This window comes from Myodes glareolus, chromosome 12 (genome assembly GCF_982192425.1).
Source record: "Myodes glareolus chromosome 12, mMyoGla1.1, whole genome shotgun sequence".
In the NCBI taxonomy this organism is placed as follows: domain Eukaryota; kingdom Metazoa; phylum Chordata; class Mammalia; order Rodentia; family Cricetidae; genus Myodes; species Myodes glareolus.
The window spans coordinates 80,269,826-80,284,203 of NC_142037.1; the positions used below are offsets into that span (position 1 = coordinate 80,269,826).

At 46.6% G+C, this 14,378-nt stretch overlaps 1 protein-coding gene and 1 non-coding gene across 2 annotated transcripts in view; both read left to right on the forward strand.

Annotated features, from left to right (window-relative positions):
- Window positions 1-4,570: 4,570 nt before the first annotated feature.
- LOC125392506 (U6 spliceosomal RNA) lies at window positions 4,571-4,674 on the forward strand. The gene has a single exon (XR_015004928.1). It is a non-coding gene; the product is annotated as a U6 spliceosomal RNA (small nuclear RNA).
- A 6,851-nt stretch (window positions 4,675-11,525) lies between these two features.
- Hs6st3 (heparan sulfate 6-O-sulfotransferase 3) overlaps window positions 11,526-14,378 on the forward strand; it is a 686,576-nt gene continuing 683,723 nt past the window's right edge. Inside the window, exon 1 of the mRNA XM_048422038.3 lies at window positions 11,526-12,343. Coding sequence (XP_048277995.3) covers window positions 11,640-12,343 — 704 coding nt within the window. The 5' untranslated portion in view covers window positions 11,526-11,639. The remainder of the gene's footprint in view (window positions 12,344-14,378) is intronic.

Here is a 14,378-nt window from a genome sequence, read left to right on the forward strand (position 1 = left end):
ATATAGAATCGAATTGGAGGTCCAAGAAGAACAGGGGACAGAGGAACCGTTCACTTACTTTATAGACTCGTGGTGCCTTTCTTTTGGTCTCTGCTTGTGTTTCTGATATGTTTGTGATCATGTTTATGAAGTAGCCTTTTCTCTGTCTTGTTTGTAGTTGTGGAGAGTCCCCAAAAGATGTTAATATAGTAGAAAATTGTTTATATTCAATGGGAAAACACTGTGGCCTAGCTGGCAGCGAAGAGGCCAGCTGCTGGTTGACAGTTGTTAGGGCCGTTTGCTTTTTTCTTCCGACAAGTTGGAGTCAAGGCAGAGATGACAAAAGGGTCATGGGAAGATTAGGGATGAAGGATGGGATGGAAGTTGGGAAACATGATCAGAAAGAAACTAATTTAAGCCAGCCTAATATGTCTGCTGCTCTCCTTCGACTCAGAAAGGCCCATCAATCAGGGGACACCTGCTCTCCTGGACGTGCATTTCTTCCCTTTCTTCTCTGCTCCTCCAGGTCTCCCCTTACTTTTCTTTCCTTCTTTCTTTTCTTGCATAATTTCATTTGCTAATTTAAATGAACCATCAGTTATCCAACTCACATCTAATTGCACACATAGCGTTAAGCTAGTAGATACTTTTCTATTGTAATAGAACAAATGATCATCAAAGTAATGGATTTTTAAAAGCCACTTACTACTTCACAGTCCTATAGGGGGATAGGTTTGTGGGTTTTCTACTTAGGGTCTCTCAATGCTAAAATCAAAGTTTCAGTTTGATTGATTTCCCGTGTGAAGGTGCTGAGAAAGTTGCTTCCAAAACAATTCAGGTTTAGGCAAAAGTTTCTTAAAGTGGATGATTGGACCCCATTTTCTTCCAGGTTTCTGGTGAGGGATGACTCCCAGCTCTTAATTGCTGCAGCTCCTTGCCTTGTGGCTCCCGCTGTCGGCGGTTTCCAGCTTCTCTTTCAAGCTCAGCAGAAACCCATCTCTCAAACTTTTTCCTATGAAACCATCTGGGGGACAAATTCTGCTTTTATAGGACCATTTGATTAGGGTCTGATCATACATAGCGTTCTGAACTATATCACACCAATCTTAATGTTTGTGCGCATCCCGTAGGAGGGGATAAGAGAAAGGCAGTGGTCGTCAGACACCATCCTGGAACTATACCCTTTTCAGCTGGATCAACACACATATAAATGATCAAGAAAACTTGATACTTAGAATCCACATGGTCATGAGAGAGCCAAATGCCCCCTGACGTCCTCCTGTGTTCTGAGGCACACTCAAGCCCAAATATAGACACAGAGAAACAATTGCAATATCACTCCATAAAGAGGTCACAATTTCCTTTAAGAGTCAGTCGCGTGAAGATAATTTAAATAAACACTATGGTGATGGAGTTATACAGCTGCAGTAATCGGCAATGTTGGGGAAGATGAAGAACTTCATGAGGTATAGAGACCCAGGTCTCTCATAGAAGAGATGTTTTAACTGAGTGTGAAAGAGAAGACTGGGTTATCCCATGGAGGACACAGCTTTCCTGATAGAAGGCTTCTAAACATGGAAACTGCATGTGTGTCTAGGTGTGTGTGTGTGAGTGTGTGTGTGTGTGTGTGTGTGTGTGTGTGTACACATGTGCACACATCTATATTGCCAGGTGGGATCTCTGGGCTCTGATTGCACAGAGAGGAAACAGGCTGGTGATGGGGTCCAGGCACACAGCCTCGACTCTGGGCTCTAGAGCAAAAAGGTAGACCAGGATCTGGTGAGGACTAGGCAAGGGAACTCATACGAATTCTACCGCTGTTGTCTTTCCTTTCTCCTCTGCAGGTGGTTGGCTTGGTTTGGGAAGGTGACACATAAGCGTGTGTCCTCTCTACCGTCCTGTGTACACATGAACACGTGTCCTCTCTACTGTCCTGTGTACACATAAGCATGTGTCTTCTCTACCGTCCTGTGTACACATAAGCACATGTCCTTCTCTACTGTCCTGTGCACACATAAGCACATGTCCTCTCTACTGTCCTGTACACACACAAGCACGTGTCCTCTCTACCATTCTGTATACACCTAAGCATGTGTTCCTTTCTACCATCCCATGCTCTTAGCACATAGAGTTCCTCACAACAGATTCCAAAAGACAGATGTTTCAATTTTCTTTTGTCAGAGGTATGAGATGTTTATGTCTATGACACCAGGACAGCACCTTAGACTTTGACACTTGAAATAATGTATCTTTCCTTACAGAAACCACAAGAGCAATATTTAACTAACAATAACTTGGAAGAGGTAACATTAGATGCTTGAAAGTAATCTACAGGACAGAATGTTCGGTAGATTTCTACAGCCATGGGGGCGGGGCGCAACGCAGAAGAGCAGCTGCCCTGAAAAGACATTTTGGGCAGGAAAAGCGCAGTGAGTTTGGGTGTCTGGAGCACAATTAAGGATTAATTGCATAAGAATCATGGCTCTCACAGCATGACTTTAGAAACAAATACTTATATTAATTAATTAAAAAAATGGGTACAAACTGCTGAGGCTGTATTTAGGATTTTGACTTGGGATTTAGTGGACAGGTTTAGTTACATTAAACCATATTGATTTAAAAAATTTAGAATATAATACAAACAAAAATTTCAACAATAATATCTGCATTAGTAGCTATTAGAAGATAGCAAAACTAATTTTGTCAGGTAGCTAACATACTTCCAAGGCAAAGTGATGGTCATTTTGGCAAATGGATGCAGATGTCCACATAGATGTAATATAATTTTGCTTTTGCGTGGTGGGATTCATCAGACATTTCCCTGGGAGCATCGGATTAAATGGTGGGGAAAGGTCACACTAAAAATCCTGTTGTCAGTAGTGAGAACACACTGATTTGCCAAGCCAGTCCCAACACTCACTTTAGCTTAGCTAAAGTGTGGGTGAGAACTGTAGGGGCCTTGCAAGCTAGGCACCCTTGGCAGGGAGGCTGTGGAAGTTCCCCTGAAGGAGAACTTACTTGTGTCTTTTATAATCTTTTTCCCTTTTCTACTTTTTATTTGTGTCTGTGCGTGTGCGTGTGTGTGCGCGCGTGTGTGTGCATGCACGTGGACGCACGCGTGTGCATCTGCTCGCGGTGACCAGCACTTGTTGCTTGCTTGGGGCACCTTCTGTTACGCCGCTCTACTTTTGCTGTTGTTGCTTTGGAACTCTCACTGATTCTAGAGCTCATCAGTTTCTCTAGATGAGCCGACTGGTGAGTTCCGCCGCTCTCCCCACTTCCCCGTCTCTTCTCTCCCCCAGAACACCGATTGCGTGCACTCATAAAAAGTACAGCGGCTTCACATGGGTATCAGGAATGAGAACTAGGTCCTCAGGCTTGCCTGACAGGCCCTTCATCACAGAGCGACCTTCCCTGATTGCTTCTTGGCTATTAGGAGGAATGTTTACTCAGAGACCTACTAGGTGCAAAGCACTCTGCAGAGCGCTACCTCTCCAACAAGGTAAGAGTCCTGCTTAATGTCTGTCCTTGGGGAGCTTCCGGAACGTCTGCTTCCTGGGCTGTTGAAGAACGCCGTGCTAATGGAGTACAGAAAAAAATGCCCCGAATATCCCTGAGAAGCCATTCAGATATTTGATGTCTCGTGATCAAAAATAGACATCCACATGTATGGCTTATATATGTGAGCTAGAGAGAGGCAGAGCAAAGTTTGTGGCCAGTGCACAAGCAAGGAGCACCGTCCCCTGATTTATGGTAGGAAACATTGGAAAGAGAAGACAGTCTCTACGAAATGTGCTTCTACCTAGACTTTTCCTTCCCAAGCTTGTAATTAAACTAAGTTTATCTGTCTTGCTGCAGAAAAATTGAAGAGCACTTTCAAAGCCTTCTTTGTTAAAGTGAAATGTAAACGTTTTGAAGACCAAACCCATTTGGAAAACGCAAACATCTTAATTTGCTAAGAGAACTAATAATTATCCACACTGATTTTTTTTTTGCACCTAATCCCATGTGTGTTTTACCATCCATATTAATGATATCAGTGTCTCTGAAACATTCCAAGCCAGGACGTGTTGAGACATCGTCAATCTCCCTCTCCCTCCACCCACCTCTTCCTATTTGATCACTAAGTCTTATTGGCTCTACCCCTGTAACATTTTTCTCTTTTTTATTGTTTTGCTTCTATTATTCTTTTTATTTGAAGTCTCATTTCTCTTTCAGACCCCACCAACTGCTTACTTGGTATTTCTCAGATTCTGTCAGCGAATGCTTATAGAGCAGTCTGTGTGATTTGCTACTTGATATTAGAACTAACACACTTACGTGTTTAATCAAGAACTCGAGCCTGGCCTCCGACTCCTGCGTCTACCATTTGTTTGATGCTGCGCACGCTGTCCCATTATGCTTTCTTCACTTTTCCAATCAACTTTTGCAGTTGCCATGCGCTGTGATAGGCTCACCACGGACTCTTCACGCTTACATATCACTGTTCTTAGTTCATCCATGCCCCTCCCCAGCCACTTTCCATTTTCCCCTAAGTTAGTGACTTCTTCTCTTTGCTCATTACCTAAAGAGGCCATGTAAAAATATTTGTTTGTGTGCTAGATTCTTCAATATACTAAACCTGGAACGATACAGAGAAGATCAATGCAGCCCCTCCACAAGGATGGCACATTTTTTGAAGCACTACATATTTTTTTTTCCAGAAAATTTAAGGTTGTAGTGGAAAATAAGCATTCGTGCATTGTTGATAAAGGCTAGACTAGTACAGTTGGAGAGAAATTTAGTCTTTATCCACATTTAATGATGTATGCTCTTTAACTCTAAATCTATCGTGGCAATATATTCTAAGGAAAACATGGTAAAAGTTATGGCTGTACTAAATGCATTTTAGCTTCCCGTTTCTAAGGAGCACAATAAATCCTTTGATATGTTGTAAAGTTAAAAAGTATTTGTTTGGTAAAGAAGAGGGCCGCATCTGGGGGTAGGAAAATCACTGAGTTAGCTACGAGGGAGAAAAGGTCATCAAAGAGCAGAAAGAGGTGGCGGGTCACCTTCCCAAGTCACTGAAGGGCTCCCATCTGAGGTAAACAGGAATCGCACCTGTGGAGGTTTCAAAAAGGATGGTCCCCAAGGGAGTGACTCTATCAGGCGGTGTGGATTTTTTGGAGTGGGTATGACCTTGTTGGAGGAAGTGTATCACTGAGGGGGCAGGCTTTGAGGTCTCCTATGCTCAGTTGACTTCCTGTTGCCAACCAGTCAAGATGTAGGAAACTTGGCTCCTTCTCCGGCACCCAGGTCTGCCGGCACGCCACCCTGTCTGCCAGTACGCCACGCTGTCACACCCTGATGATAATGGAGTGGACCTCTGAAGATGTAAGCCACCCCAGTAAAACGCTTTTCCTTTGGAAGAGTTTCCGTGGCCATGGTGTCTCTTCACAGCAATAGAAACTCTGACTAAAACAGCCCATGAGTCCAGGAGGGTCGTGGGGGAGCGGCTACAGGGAACAGAAGCTCCCAGAAACCATGGTTCCTTCAGCCAGTGGAAAGACGGTACATGACCCCCTAGCGTAGATCTGGGCAAAAGCCAAAGGGAGTAATTGGCTGTTTACTCCAAACACGAAGAAATGACTGCTCAGTTTAAACACGACCGACTGTTTTCTCTTCCCTCCACCCCAGGACGTTTCTGTTCTGTTGCTGGGAAATGAGAGAATTCCCACCTTCCCATTCCAAGTCTGGGGACGTATAACTCGGTAAATTATTTCCTTCACTTTTTTCTCCGTAGGTCAAGCCCCGATCACTGGTTGTTGGACAACAACATTGACTTTTTGACTGAGTCCGCCCCTTTCTCGTCAATCTTTTCCATGAGCTTGCTTCCAACTCCTGACTATCTTACACCCAGTCTTCTGTTTCTGACGATATGCCCCCAGTCTCCCCAACATTCTCCTCTACCTAACACACCCCAAGTTCTCCCCAGGCAGAGCATCACGATTATTGCCTGTGCAGCAAGCCGTTCCTGGGTGTCTGGTGTGGATGGCTCATCCTAGTGCTTCTGGAATAAGCTGCAGGAAACAACACTCGTTTCTCTGTCCAGGGCCACTGACCAGCACTTGCTCTCCAGCCCGTCACCTTCGTTGTGTCTCCTGCAGCAGTTGGAACAGTCTTGGTCGGTATCCTTCAGTGGCTTCTACCCCAAGTCTCAATGTCATCTTCCACTCTTCTTTTTTACCTAAATTTCAACTCATGACGGAACGTACACAATTCTACCTTAAAAATACAAACAGTCTGGCTGCTTCTGACCACCTCTCCTGCTACTTCCTCATCTTAGTCTGAGCCTTTGTTACCTCTCTTATGGTTACTGGAATGGTCTATGACTGGTTTTCCTGTTTCTACGTTTGGCCACTTATAGTATACCTTGACAAAATAAAGTAGTCCAATTAACTATAAACAGTTCACATACTTCCATGACTCTCTCCTCTCCCCTCTCAGAAGTAAATTTTTATAATATCCCACCAGCCGTAATATGATCAATTTTCCAGCCTCTAATTTCTTCTGTACTGTTTTCATTTTTCTGGCATTTAAATTCTTGAGGGCAAACATGATTATTTTCATTGTTTCCTAATGTAAGCCATGTAACTAAGTGTACCCTGCACTTTATATTTATATATGCATTTCATTATATGTTTTGGATGAAGTGAGATAATTATGTCTATTTCTTCATATATGTCCCTTCCCTCTCTGTTGGAATGTAGGATTCATGGAAGCAGGTCTTGTTTCATGGTATAGCTCAAGCCTCCAAAGCAATATGGTGAACGCTCAACAAATCCTTGTTGAAGCAACAACTGCACATCCGCTACGAAAACACGAGTGCGTTACTTACATTACACCGACTTAATGAACATATCTTATGCATACAGATAGCAGTTCCCATGCTTCCCTGACAGGCGCTATCTATGGTGGGTGGAGGAAGGTTATACAACAAAGCCAAAAAAATCAGCCACTCACATGCATAGGAATTCTGAAATGTAATACTTAGGGACACAGTGGCTTCAAAGTCACAGCGGTGTAGGGAACTGCAGTACGTCAGTCTAGGTCACCATTCTGTCTGTGATCTGCACTGACTCTACAAAGGCTTCTAAGAACTTCCCGAGGAAGAGGTTAGTGTTCTCTGCAAACTGCGTAACCAAGCAACTTGGGGGCAGCGTCTGCCTACAACATCAAGAACGAAATCACTTCAGTGGATAAGAACACTTTTAATTCTTTTTCATTTGTATAATTGTATGTGTCTAGGTGTATTTCTGTGAACTGTTATGTTCTTGGTGCCTGAAGAGGACAGAAGAGAGGGTTAGATTTCCTGGGACTGTTGCCAACATCCTATGTTGCTGGAAATCAAACCCATTTCTCCTGGAAGAACAATCAGTCCTCTGAACTACTGAGCCATCTCTCCACCCTGGACTCACTCTTGAAAGAGAGATTCTCCCAGCCAATCAGAGATGCGATCTGTTTTGTTTCTCATCTGCTTTGAAGGGGTTGCTCATCTCTGCATCGCCGTGTGCAAACACAGGGGATCCAGCACTGTTCTCTGGGATTATTTGGTTCTCAAATCCCTCCAGGGTGCCCTCACCACTCTCAAAGGCAGCTTCTTGTACCAATGGGAAAAGGAAGACGCTGAGAAGCAATTTTATCTCCCAACTGAACTTGATTAAATGAGAACTGTTCTAATCAAAAGTGTGAATCCGGGACGGGGGGAGGTGCCAGTGCAATACTGGTAACAGGTTTGGGAGTATTGGGAAGAATCGAGGAAGAAAAAATAAAGTCAACGTAGACAAAGAATCCGGCAAGAAGGTAATTGTAGTAAAGCTTATTAAGGCATAGGATTAGGTGAACAAATTGTCTCACAGACAGCTAAGTGTTAAGCTTATTGCTAGACTGGCAGAGGAAGTGGAAGAAAGCTTTTTTGAAAACATTATTTTTATTATTTTAATAATTTATGTAGGAATCATAGTAGCTGCAATCTGTTAGCCAGGAACAATTGCCAGCTGGTATCATCCTGGAGTAGCTATAGTAGGCCGAACGCAAATATGTTTTTCCTTTCACCTGGAGAGCATTCAGCTTTAGAAAGTTTCAATTCATTTTCTCCAGAATTTGGCGTCTGCCCTCGTAGATAAGAAGCCTGTTTATTGCATGACTTAAGAGCTTTGATTGGGTTTATGACGAATTCTACTGCGGCACTAAAGAGATCACACCTGGGGCAGAAAGGGTGTTTACCCAACCAAAGTTACCTATCATTGGGAACGGATTCCTGAGCACACACCTGCATTATCTCTGCAATTGTTCTGAGTCTATGCGTTGTTTTTCTTCCAGTTACCTCAAAGAAGGGGTGGCACCCCATCAGCTATTTCAGTGAAAGCGAAAACAACAACAACAGAAAAGGTCTTGTAGGATTGTAATGCTTGTGAACACGGCTATGAGGACACATGTACTTATGGACACACGTGTTACCAGCCACACAGCTGTTGCGTTTTACAGTGTTTTCTTCTGAAATTCTCACACATGTCCTGTTTTAATAATGATGTCATCGATTTATGATTGGTACCGTCTTTCCCTTGTTTATCTGGAAGCTATAACTAGACACCAAAACATTGCAGGGTAGGAAATTGCTCTGTTTTGCCTAGCAAGCCATGGGGAGAGGGAAAATAACTTAATTGTTCTGTAGCAATTTTGTTGTCTCTTCCTGCCTCCTTCCTCAGAGGGTCTCAAGAGGAAATTATGAGCATTATGAGCTGTGTTGTTGATGATCCATGGGTTTCTTCACTGGAGATTTGCATGTATTTCAGGGCATTACAAGCTTCTAATTTTGACTTTACTTTCAGTTGACATTTCTTGGTTCAGTTTCCTCATCTCTGAAATGAGAGATTACCCATCTTTCTTTTTTTACTCTTTTTTAACTCCTTGGAGTGCTGTTCTGAGGAACCAAAAAGAAGATGGCTAGGAAAGACTTTTCCACTATGGAAATTATCACAACATCCTATTATCCATTTGTGTGTAAAGACTCTATTCAGCTGTGAGGAATAATGCCATATTCTAGAAAATATGGTATCTCTCCAATACAATAGCATGCAAAGGCATAACGACTTTTTACCTGAAGTGAACTATGTCCGTGCGTGCACACACGCGCATACATGTGTGTATGTGTGCGCGCGTACATGCTCTTGTGTGTTTGTGCATGTGGAGGCCAGGAGACAGCTTGGAATGTTGTCCTCAAGTATTATCCAGTCATCATTTGAGACAGAGACGATCACTGGCCTGGCACGTGCCAAGCAGGCTAGGCTGGTGATCTGTTTATCTCTTGTCTTTGCTTCCCTAGCGGAGACACCGAGATTACCAGCACTGAGTGTCAGGACTGTGCGGCTTTCAAAGAAAAAAATTATAGCTCTGGAAATTGAAACCCAGGAACATGTGTATGCATGTCATCAGTTATTGCCCTAGCCTTAAAAAAACAAAAGAAAAACAAACAGAAAACCCTGTGTCAACCCGATGCATTTAGGTAATAGTTCCCAAGTTTATTGTGTTCTTCTTCTGAAAACAAAGGTTTCTTGCTTTGGAGTGTCGTGTGGATGTCATTAAGAGGATTCTAAACTCGCGTGAGAGAAGATGGAGCCCAGAAAGCTGTAGAGAAGTCAATTCATCTTACCCAACACCTTTCTTAGGGATGCAGACCTCCACAGCATCGAGAATGGTAGGGTATGGATGGCAACTGCGAAAAGCTGAAAATGAGTGGAAGCAGAGGTGGGAAGAGCCCCACCTGTCTAGAACAATCAAAAAACCTCCAATGAACTGTGTTAGCATTCCCAAAAGAGATCTGGATTTTAACAGGTGGTTGCACACGCGGGCATGGCAGAAGGGGCCAGCACAGTGGAAGAAATAAGACAGGTAGAAGGTGTGCTGCTATGAAAGTGTGGGATACCGTAGCTGGTGGAGATGTCTGGCTGGTAACTAGGAGGGCCACGGTTAGCCTAGGCCAGTTCACACCGATTGCCCCAAATGTCAACACACTCTTATCTCTTGGCAAACAACTCTAGCAGGTTTAGGCATTGTGGGTCAGGTCCTCTAGTATGATGTGAACTAGTTGGCGTATCCATTCATTATCTGAAAATCGTAATGTGTCTTTAAGCAAAGATTGGATTCTGGGGTAATTTCAAAATGTACACTTCCGAAAAAACGAAGCTTTTAAAAACATCTGGGGACCGAGGAAGACTCCACTGTAAAACGCAGGCGAGGAGAGCTGGTGCTACGCTTCAATTGGGAAAGGTTAGACCCGAACGTTAAAGAGCTCACTGGGTGTTAGCAGAATGAATTTTAGGAGGTGACCCTTAAACTGCATTTATAACCTGCGTGGCTGTGTGTTGGACCGGCCTCGTGGGGGAAGAAATGAAGTATGCACCAGACACAACGCCCTTTACATAGCAGGCGTTTAATGGTTGCTGGTTGAATGAAGTTGTGGCGTTGGACCTGCTAAGTTAATAGTTAAGGAAGGATTGGAACAAACTTGAGCACTCAGTTTGAATGTCTTGGGGAGACAGTAAAAGAAGCCTGGAGTCATTCCCATGCTGAGGAGGGACAAAAAACCCCTGTCTGTGTGGGACTTCCTGCCATAGGGGTGTTATTCCTGCAAACAAGACCAAGCAGGTTTCGGTCCACTCTCATGCAGAGAAAGCTGCCAGTGTTGCCATTTAGAGGAATCAGATCATTGCTAACAACGCCCTCCGTGGAGCCTGTTCTCGCCTTTTTGTCAGATTTCCCCAGCTCCGGGCTGAAAGGATTCCCACCCCCAGCAACCTCCCGCGAGCCCCACGGAGTCGCGGACTCCTCCCCTGGAAACTCCTCCGGGGTTGAGGAAGGCTTTGGCGCATGCTCCGTACCTAGGGCAGGTTTTTTGCTGCGGGTAGCAGGGCTCCTGTCACACCGGCTGGCGGGTTGTGGCGGTGCCAGCCCGCGTGAGCGAGTGTGTGCGCGTTGCCTGCGCCTGCCTGGGCGGGCGGACCCGGAGCAGTAGTGCGATTCGCCCGGGAGGCGGCTCCGCAGAGGTGTCTTTCTCGCCGACGCCGTGGGGCGGCTTTGCAAACTTGCAGCGGGCTCCGGGCACCCGAGGACCCGCTGGGGAAGGTGCGGGGCGCGGTGCACACGGAGGACTGGGACTGCGGGGCCCGGCCGCGCCTTTGCCCTTGGCCCGTGCCTTGGCGAGCTTCATGCAGCCCCGGTGCTCGCCGCCGCCTGCAGCAGCCCGGGGCAGGTCCAGGACCCGAACCCCGCGCCCCAGCGCCTGAGCGTCTGCCAGCCGGCGGCGGGATGCTCCGTGTCGCCTGAGAGCGCCGCGTCCCGGCGCAAGAGGAGCCGGCTCGAGCCAGGCGCCCCGGGGATCGCGAGGAACCCCACGCCGCCGCCGGCGCCCGTCTTCCCGGCTCCGCTCGTAGGCCCCGGCTCCGCAAGCCCCGGAGTGCGGCGGGGCAGCCAGCCAGCCGCGCTCTTCGGCGGCAGGGGCATGGAGGAGCGGCGGGCTCCGAGCCGCGCCCCGGAGTCCCTGAAACTTCCGAGCAGGCGCCCAATCGCGCCTCTGCCGCCGCCGCCACCGCCACCTCACCTGCCGGCTTGAGAGCGGGACCATGGATGAAAGGTTCAACAAGTGGCTGCTGACGCCGGTTCTCACTCTCCTCTTCGTGGTCATCATGTACCAGTACGTGTCCCCTTCCTGCACCAGCTCCTGCACCAACTTCGGGGAGCAGCCCCGTGTCGGGGAGGCCCGCCCGCCCGCCGCTCCGAGTCCTGCTCGACGGGCTCAGGCGCCCCCAGATGAGTGGGAGCGGCGGCCCCAGCTGCCTCCACCGCCCCGGGGACCCCCCGAGGGGCCTCAAGGGGTCGCGGCTCCTGAGGATGAGGATGAGGATCCCGGGGACCCTGGGGAAGAAGAGGAGGAAGAGGAGGAGGAGCCGGATCCCGAGGCGCCCGAAAACGGCTCCCTGCCCCGGTTAGTGCCGCGCTTCAACTTCACCCTGAAGGACCTGACCCGCTTCGTGGACTTCAACATCAAAGGGCGCGACGTGATAGTGTTTCTACACATCCAGAAGACGGGGGGCACCACGTTCGGCCGGCACCTGGTGAAGAACATTCGCCTGGAACAGCCGTGTAGCTGCAAAGCTGGCCAGAAAAAGTGCACCTGCCACCGGCCGGGAAAGAAGGAGACCTGGCTCTTCTCCCGCTTCTCCACCGGCTGGAGCTGCGGGCTGCACGCCGACTGGACCGAGCTCACCAACTGCGTGCCGGCCATCATGGAGAAGAAGGATTGTCCCCGCAACCACAGCCACACCAGGTACCGTCACTGTCCCATATGACTGCTATCTATTACCTGAGACTCTCCTTCCCCGCCCCCAGTCCCGAACCCGCCAGTCCCTTTGCTGCTTGCTCCCTTTGCTGTTTGGCAGAGAATTTGGGTGAACGGTAAGCACCTCTGGATATCGTAGGGGTCTTGAGCTGGTTCCTTCCCCATGCTCCACCGCTTCTTGCCATTCGCTGTCACCTTCAGACGTGTCCAGAGTCATCCTGGTGTGCGTTTTGCCCAGTGCCTAGCACACTGATGTGGTTTGTGGAGCGGGCACTCCAGAATAGCTATGGAATAGCCAGGGTGTCCAAGGTCCGGGTTGGACCAGCGAGGTCGAATTGTGAACTTAAATTATATGGTGGAAACCCGAAGCAAAGGCGAGCTGGGAGGGCAGACACAAAGCATGAGTTTTTCAGGAATGGGGAAGCTGGAGTATATAATCCCCTCATAAGTGGCTCATGGTGGCTGCTTGCCAGATCAGAAAACAATCTTTTATGATGCCGTTTTGGAGATTCACGTGCAAATATGCGCTCTACTGTGATAACCGTAATTCTGGAGATGGTCTTTGTTGCTGGGCAATGCCAGGATTTGGACTCATGCTGTTCTCAGCAAGATTTCCACTCTTCCCCTTAAGCCTTTCCAACGGCTCACTCCACCATTCTTTGTTAAAGGCCTACTGTGTGCCTGGACCTGTGCCCAGTGGAATCAAAGCCTGAACCCTTTGCTGTCAAGAGGGTATGCTAGCCGGCTAGCACGGCAAGGCAGCTGAGGGTTGAGAAAGTTTGCAAGCTTAGCTGCCAATGCAGCTGCTGCCACCCTTTGAGCAATGCCCAGGGTTAAGAATATGGTCAGATGCTCTTCTGCCCAGTGCTGTCTGGAGATTTATCTGACATGCTCAAGGGAGTGAAATACTACAAGTTCAGAACACTGGCTTATTGAAGTTTTGAATCTCGAAGGTTTCAAACAATTTGGGGTAGGGAAGCAGGAATTGAAACACTCGGCTAGATGTGTTACTGCCGGACAGCTTTCTGCATGTGACATTATGGGAAAGCTTCATTTACAGAATTTTTTTTTCGCCACTACTGAAGCATCTAATTCTACTTCATTTCTCCCAGAATGAGTGGACTTGCATCATGGTACTTTTTTTTTTTTTAAATTTACTCTTGCAGTTTATTAAACACGTTCCTTGATGCTCCTTTCTGTTTGACGGAGATTGGTCAGAATAAGAAACCGGTGGCCCTCTTCTTGTAGTTTGTCTGAAGGACTTCGCACCTGTAAATATTTTAATAGTGCATTATTTTAGAGCCTGCCATCGTATTTTAGCTTAAAACTTTTAAAGTATTACATTTTCTCTTCCTACCACAGAGCACAACTACTTCAGTGAGGTCGTCTCTGCTCTCGTCCTTCCGTGGTGCGCCCTTTTCATTTAGATATTACAGATTCCTGGAGTTTGTGAGCCAGTTTCTCTGCTTCCATTCCAGCAAAACTGAGTCTTTTATGATCACATCAAACCCTCTGGGTGACTTCCAGTGAGTGTTAGTATTAAAAAACAAAACAATGCCCTAGTGAATATATCCATGAAGATGAGAAATACGAAGTCACTGGGTTTCACTAAGTAAAGAGACGGTCCTGCTGCTAGTGACCCATGCAGGCCATATGTCGTGAGGTCTTCCCTTATAGAGGAGATGCACCCCATCTCTCTACTTCCTGGCAGGAAAATTCCACTGTGACCATGTAAACATATGGTTTCTATCAAAAGCAAATGACATTCTCAGTTTAGCAATGGATCATAAACATTCATTTCTCTTTGCACCAGAAGTTATCAGATGATCTATTATGTTGTATCAATTTGTTTTTCTCTATTTTTTTAATGTGATCTTTTATGTTGCGTTGTAGAATTTTCTTATTTCTTCCCCCCCTCCTTCTCCTCAGTGAGTCTCTTTTCTTCATAGATACTGTTGGAAGGAATAGCTGTGATAAATGTGAAGGGCCCTGCATCAAAAGCTATAGGGGAGGAATTGAAGAG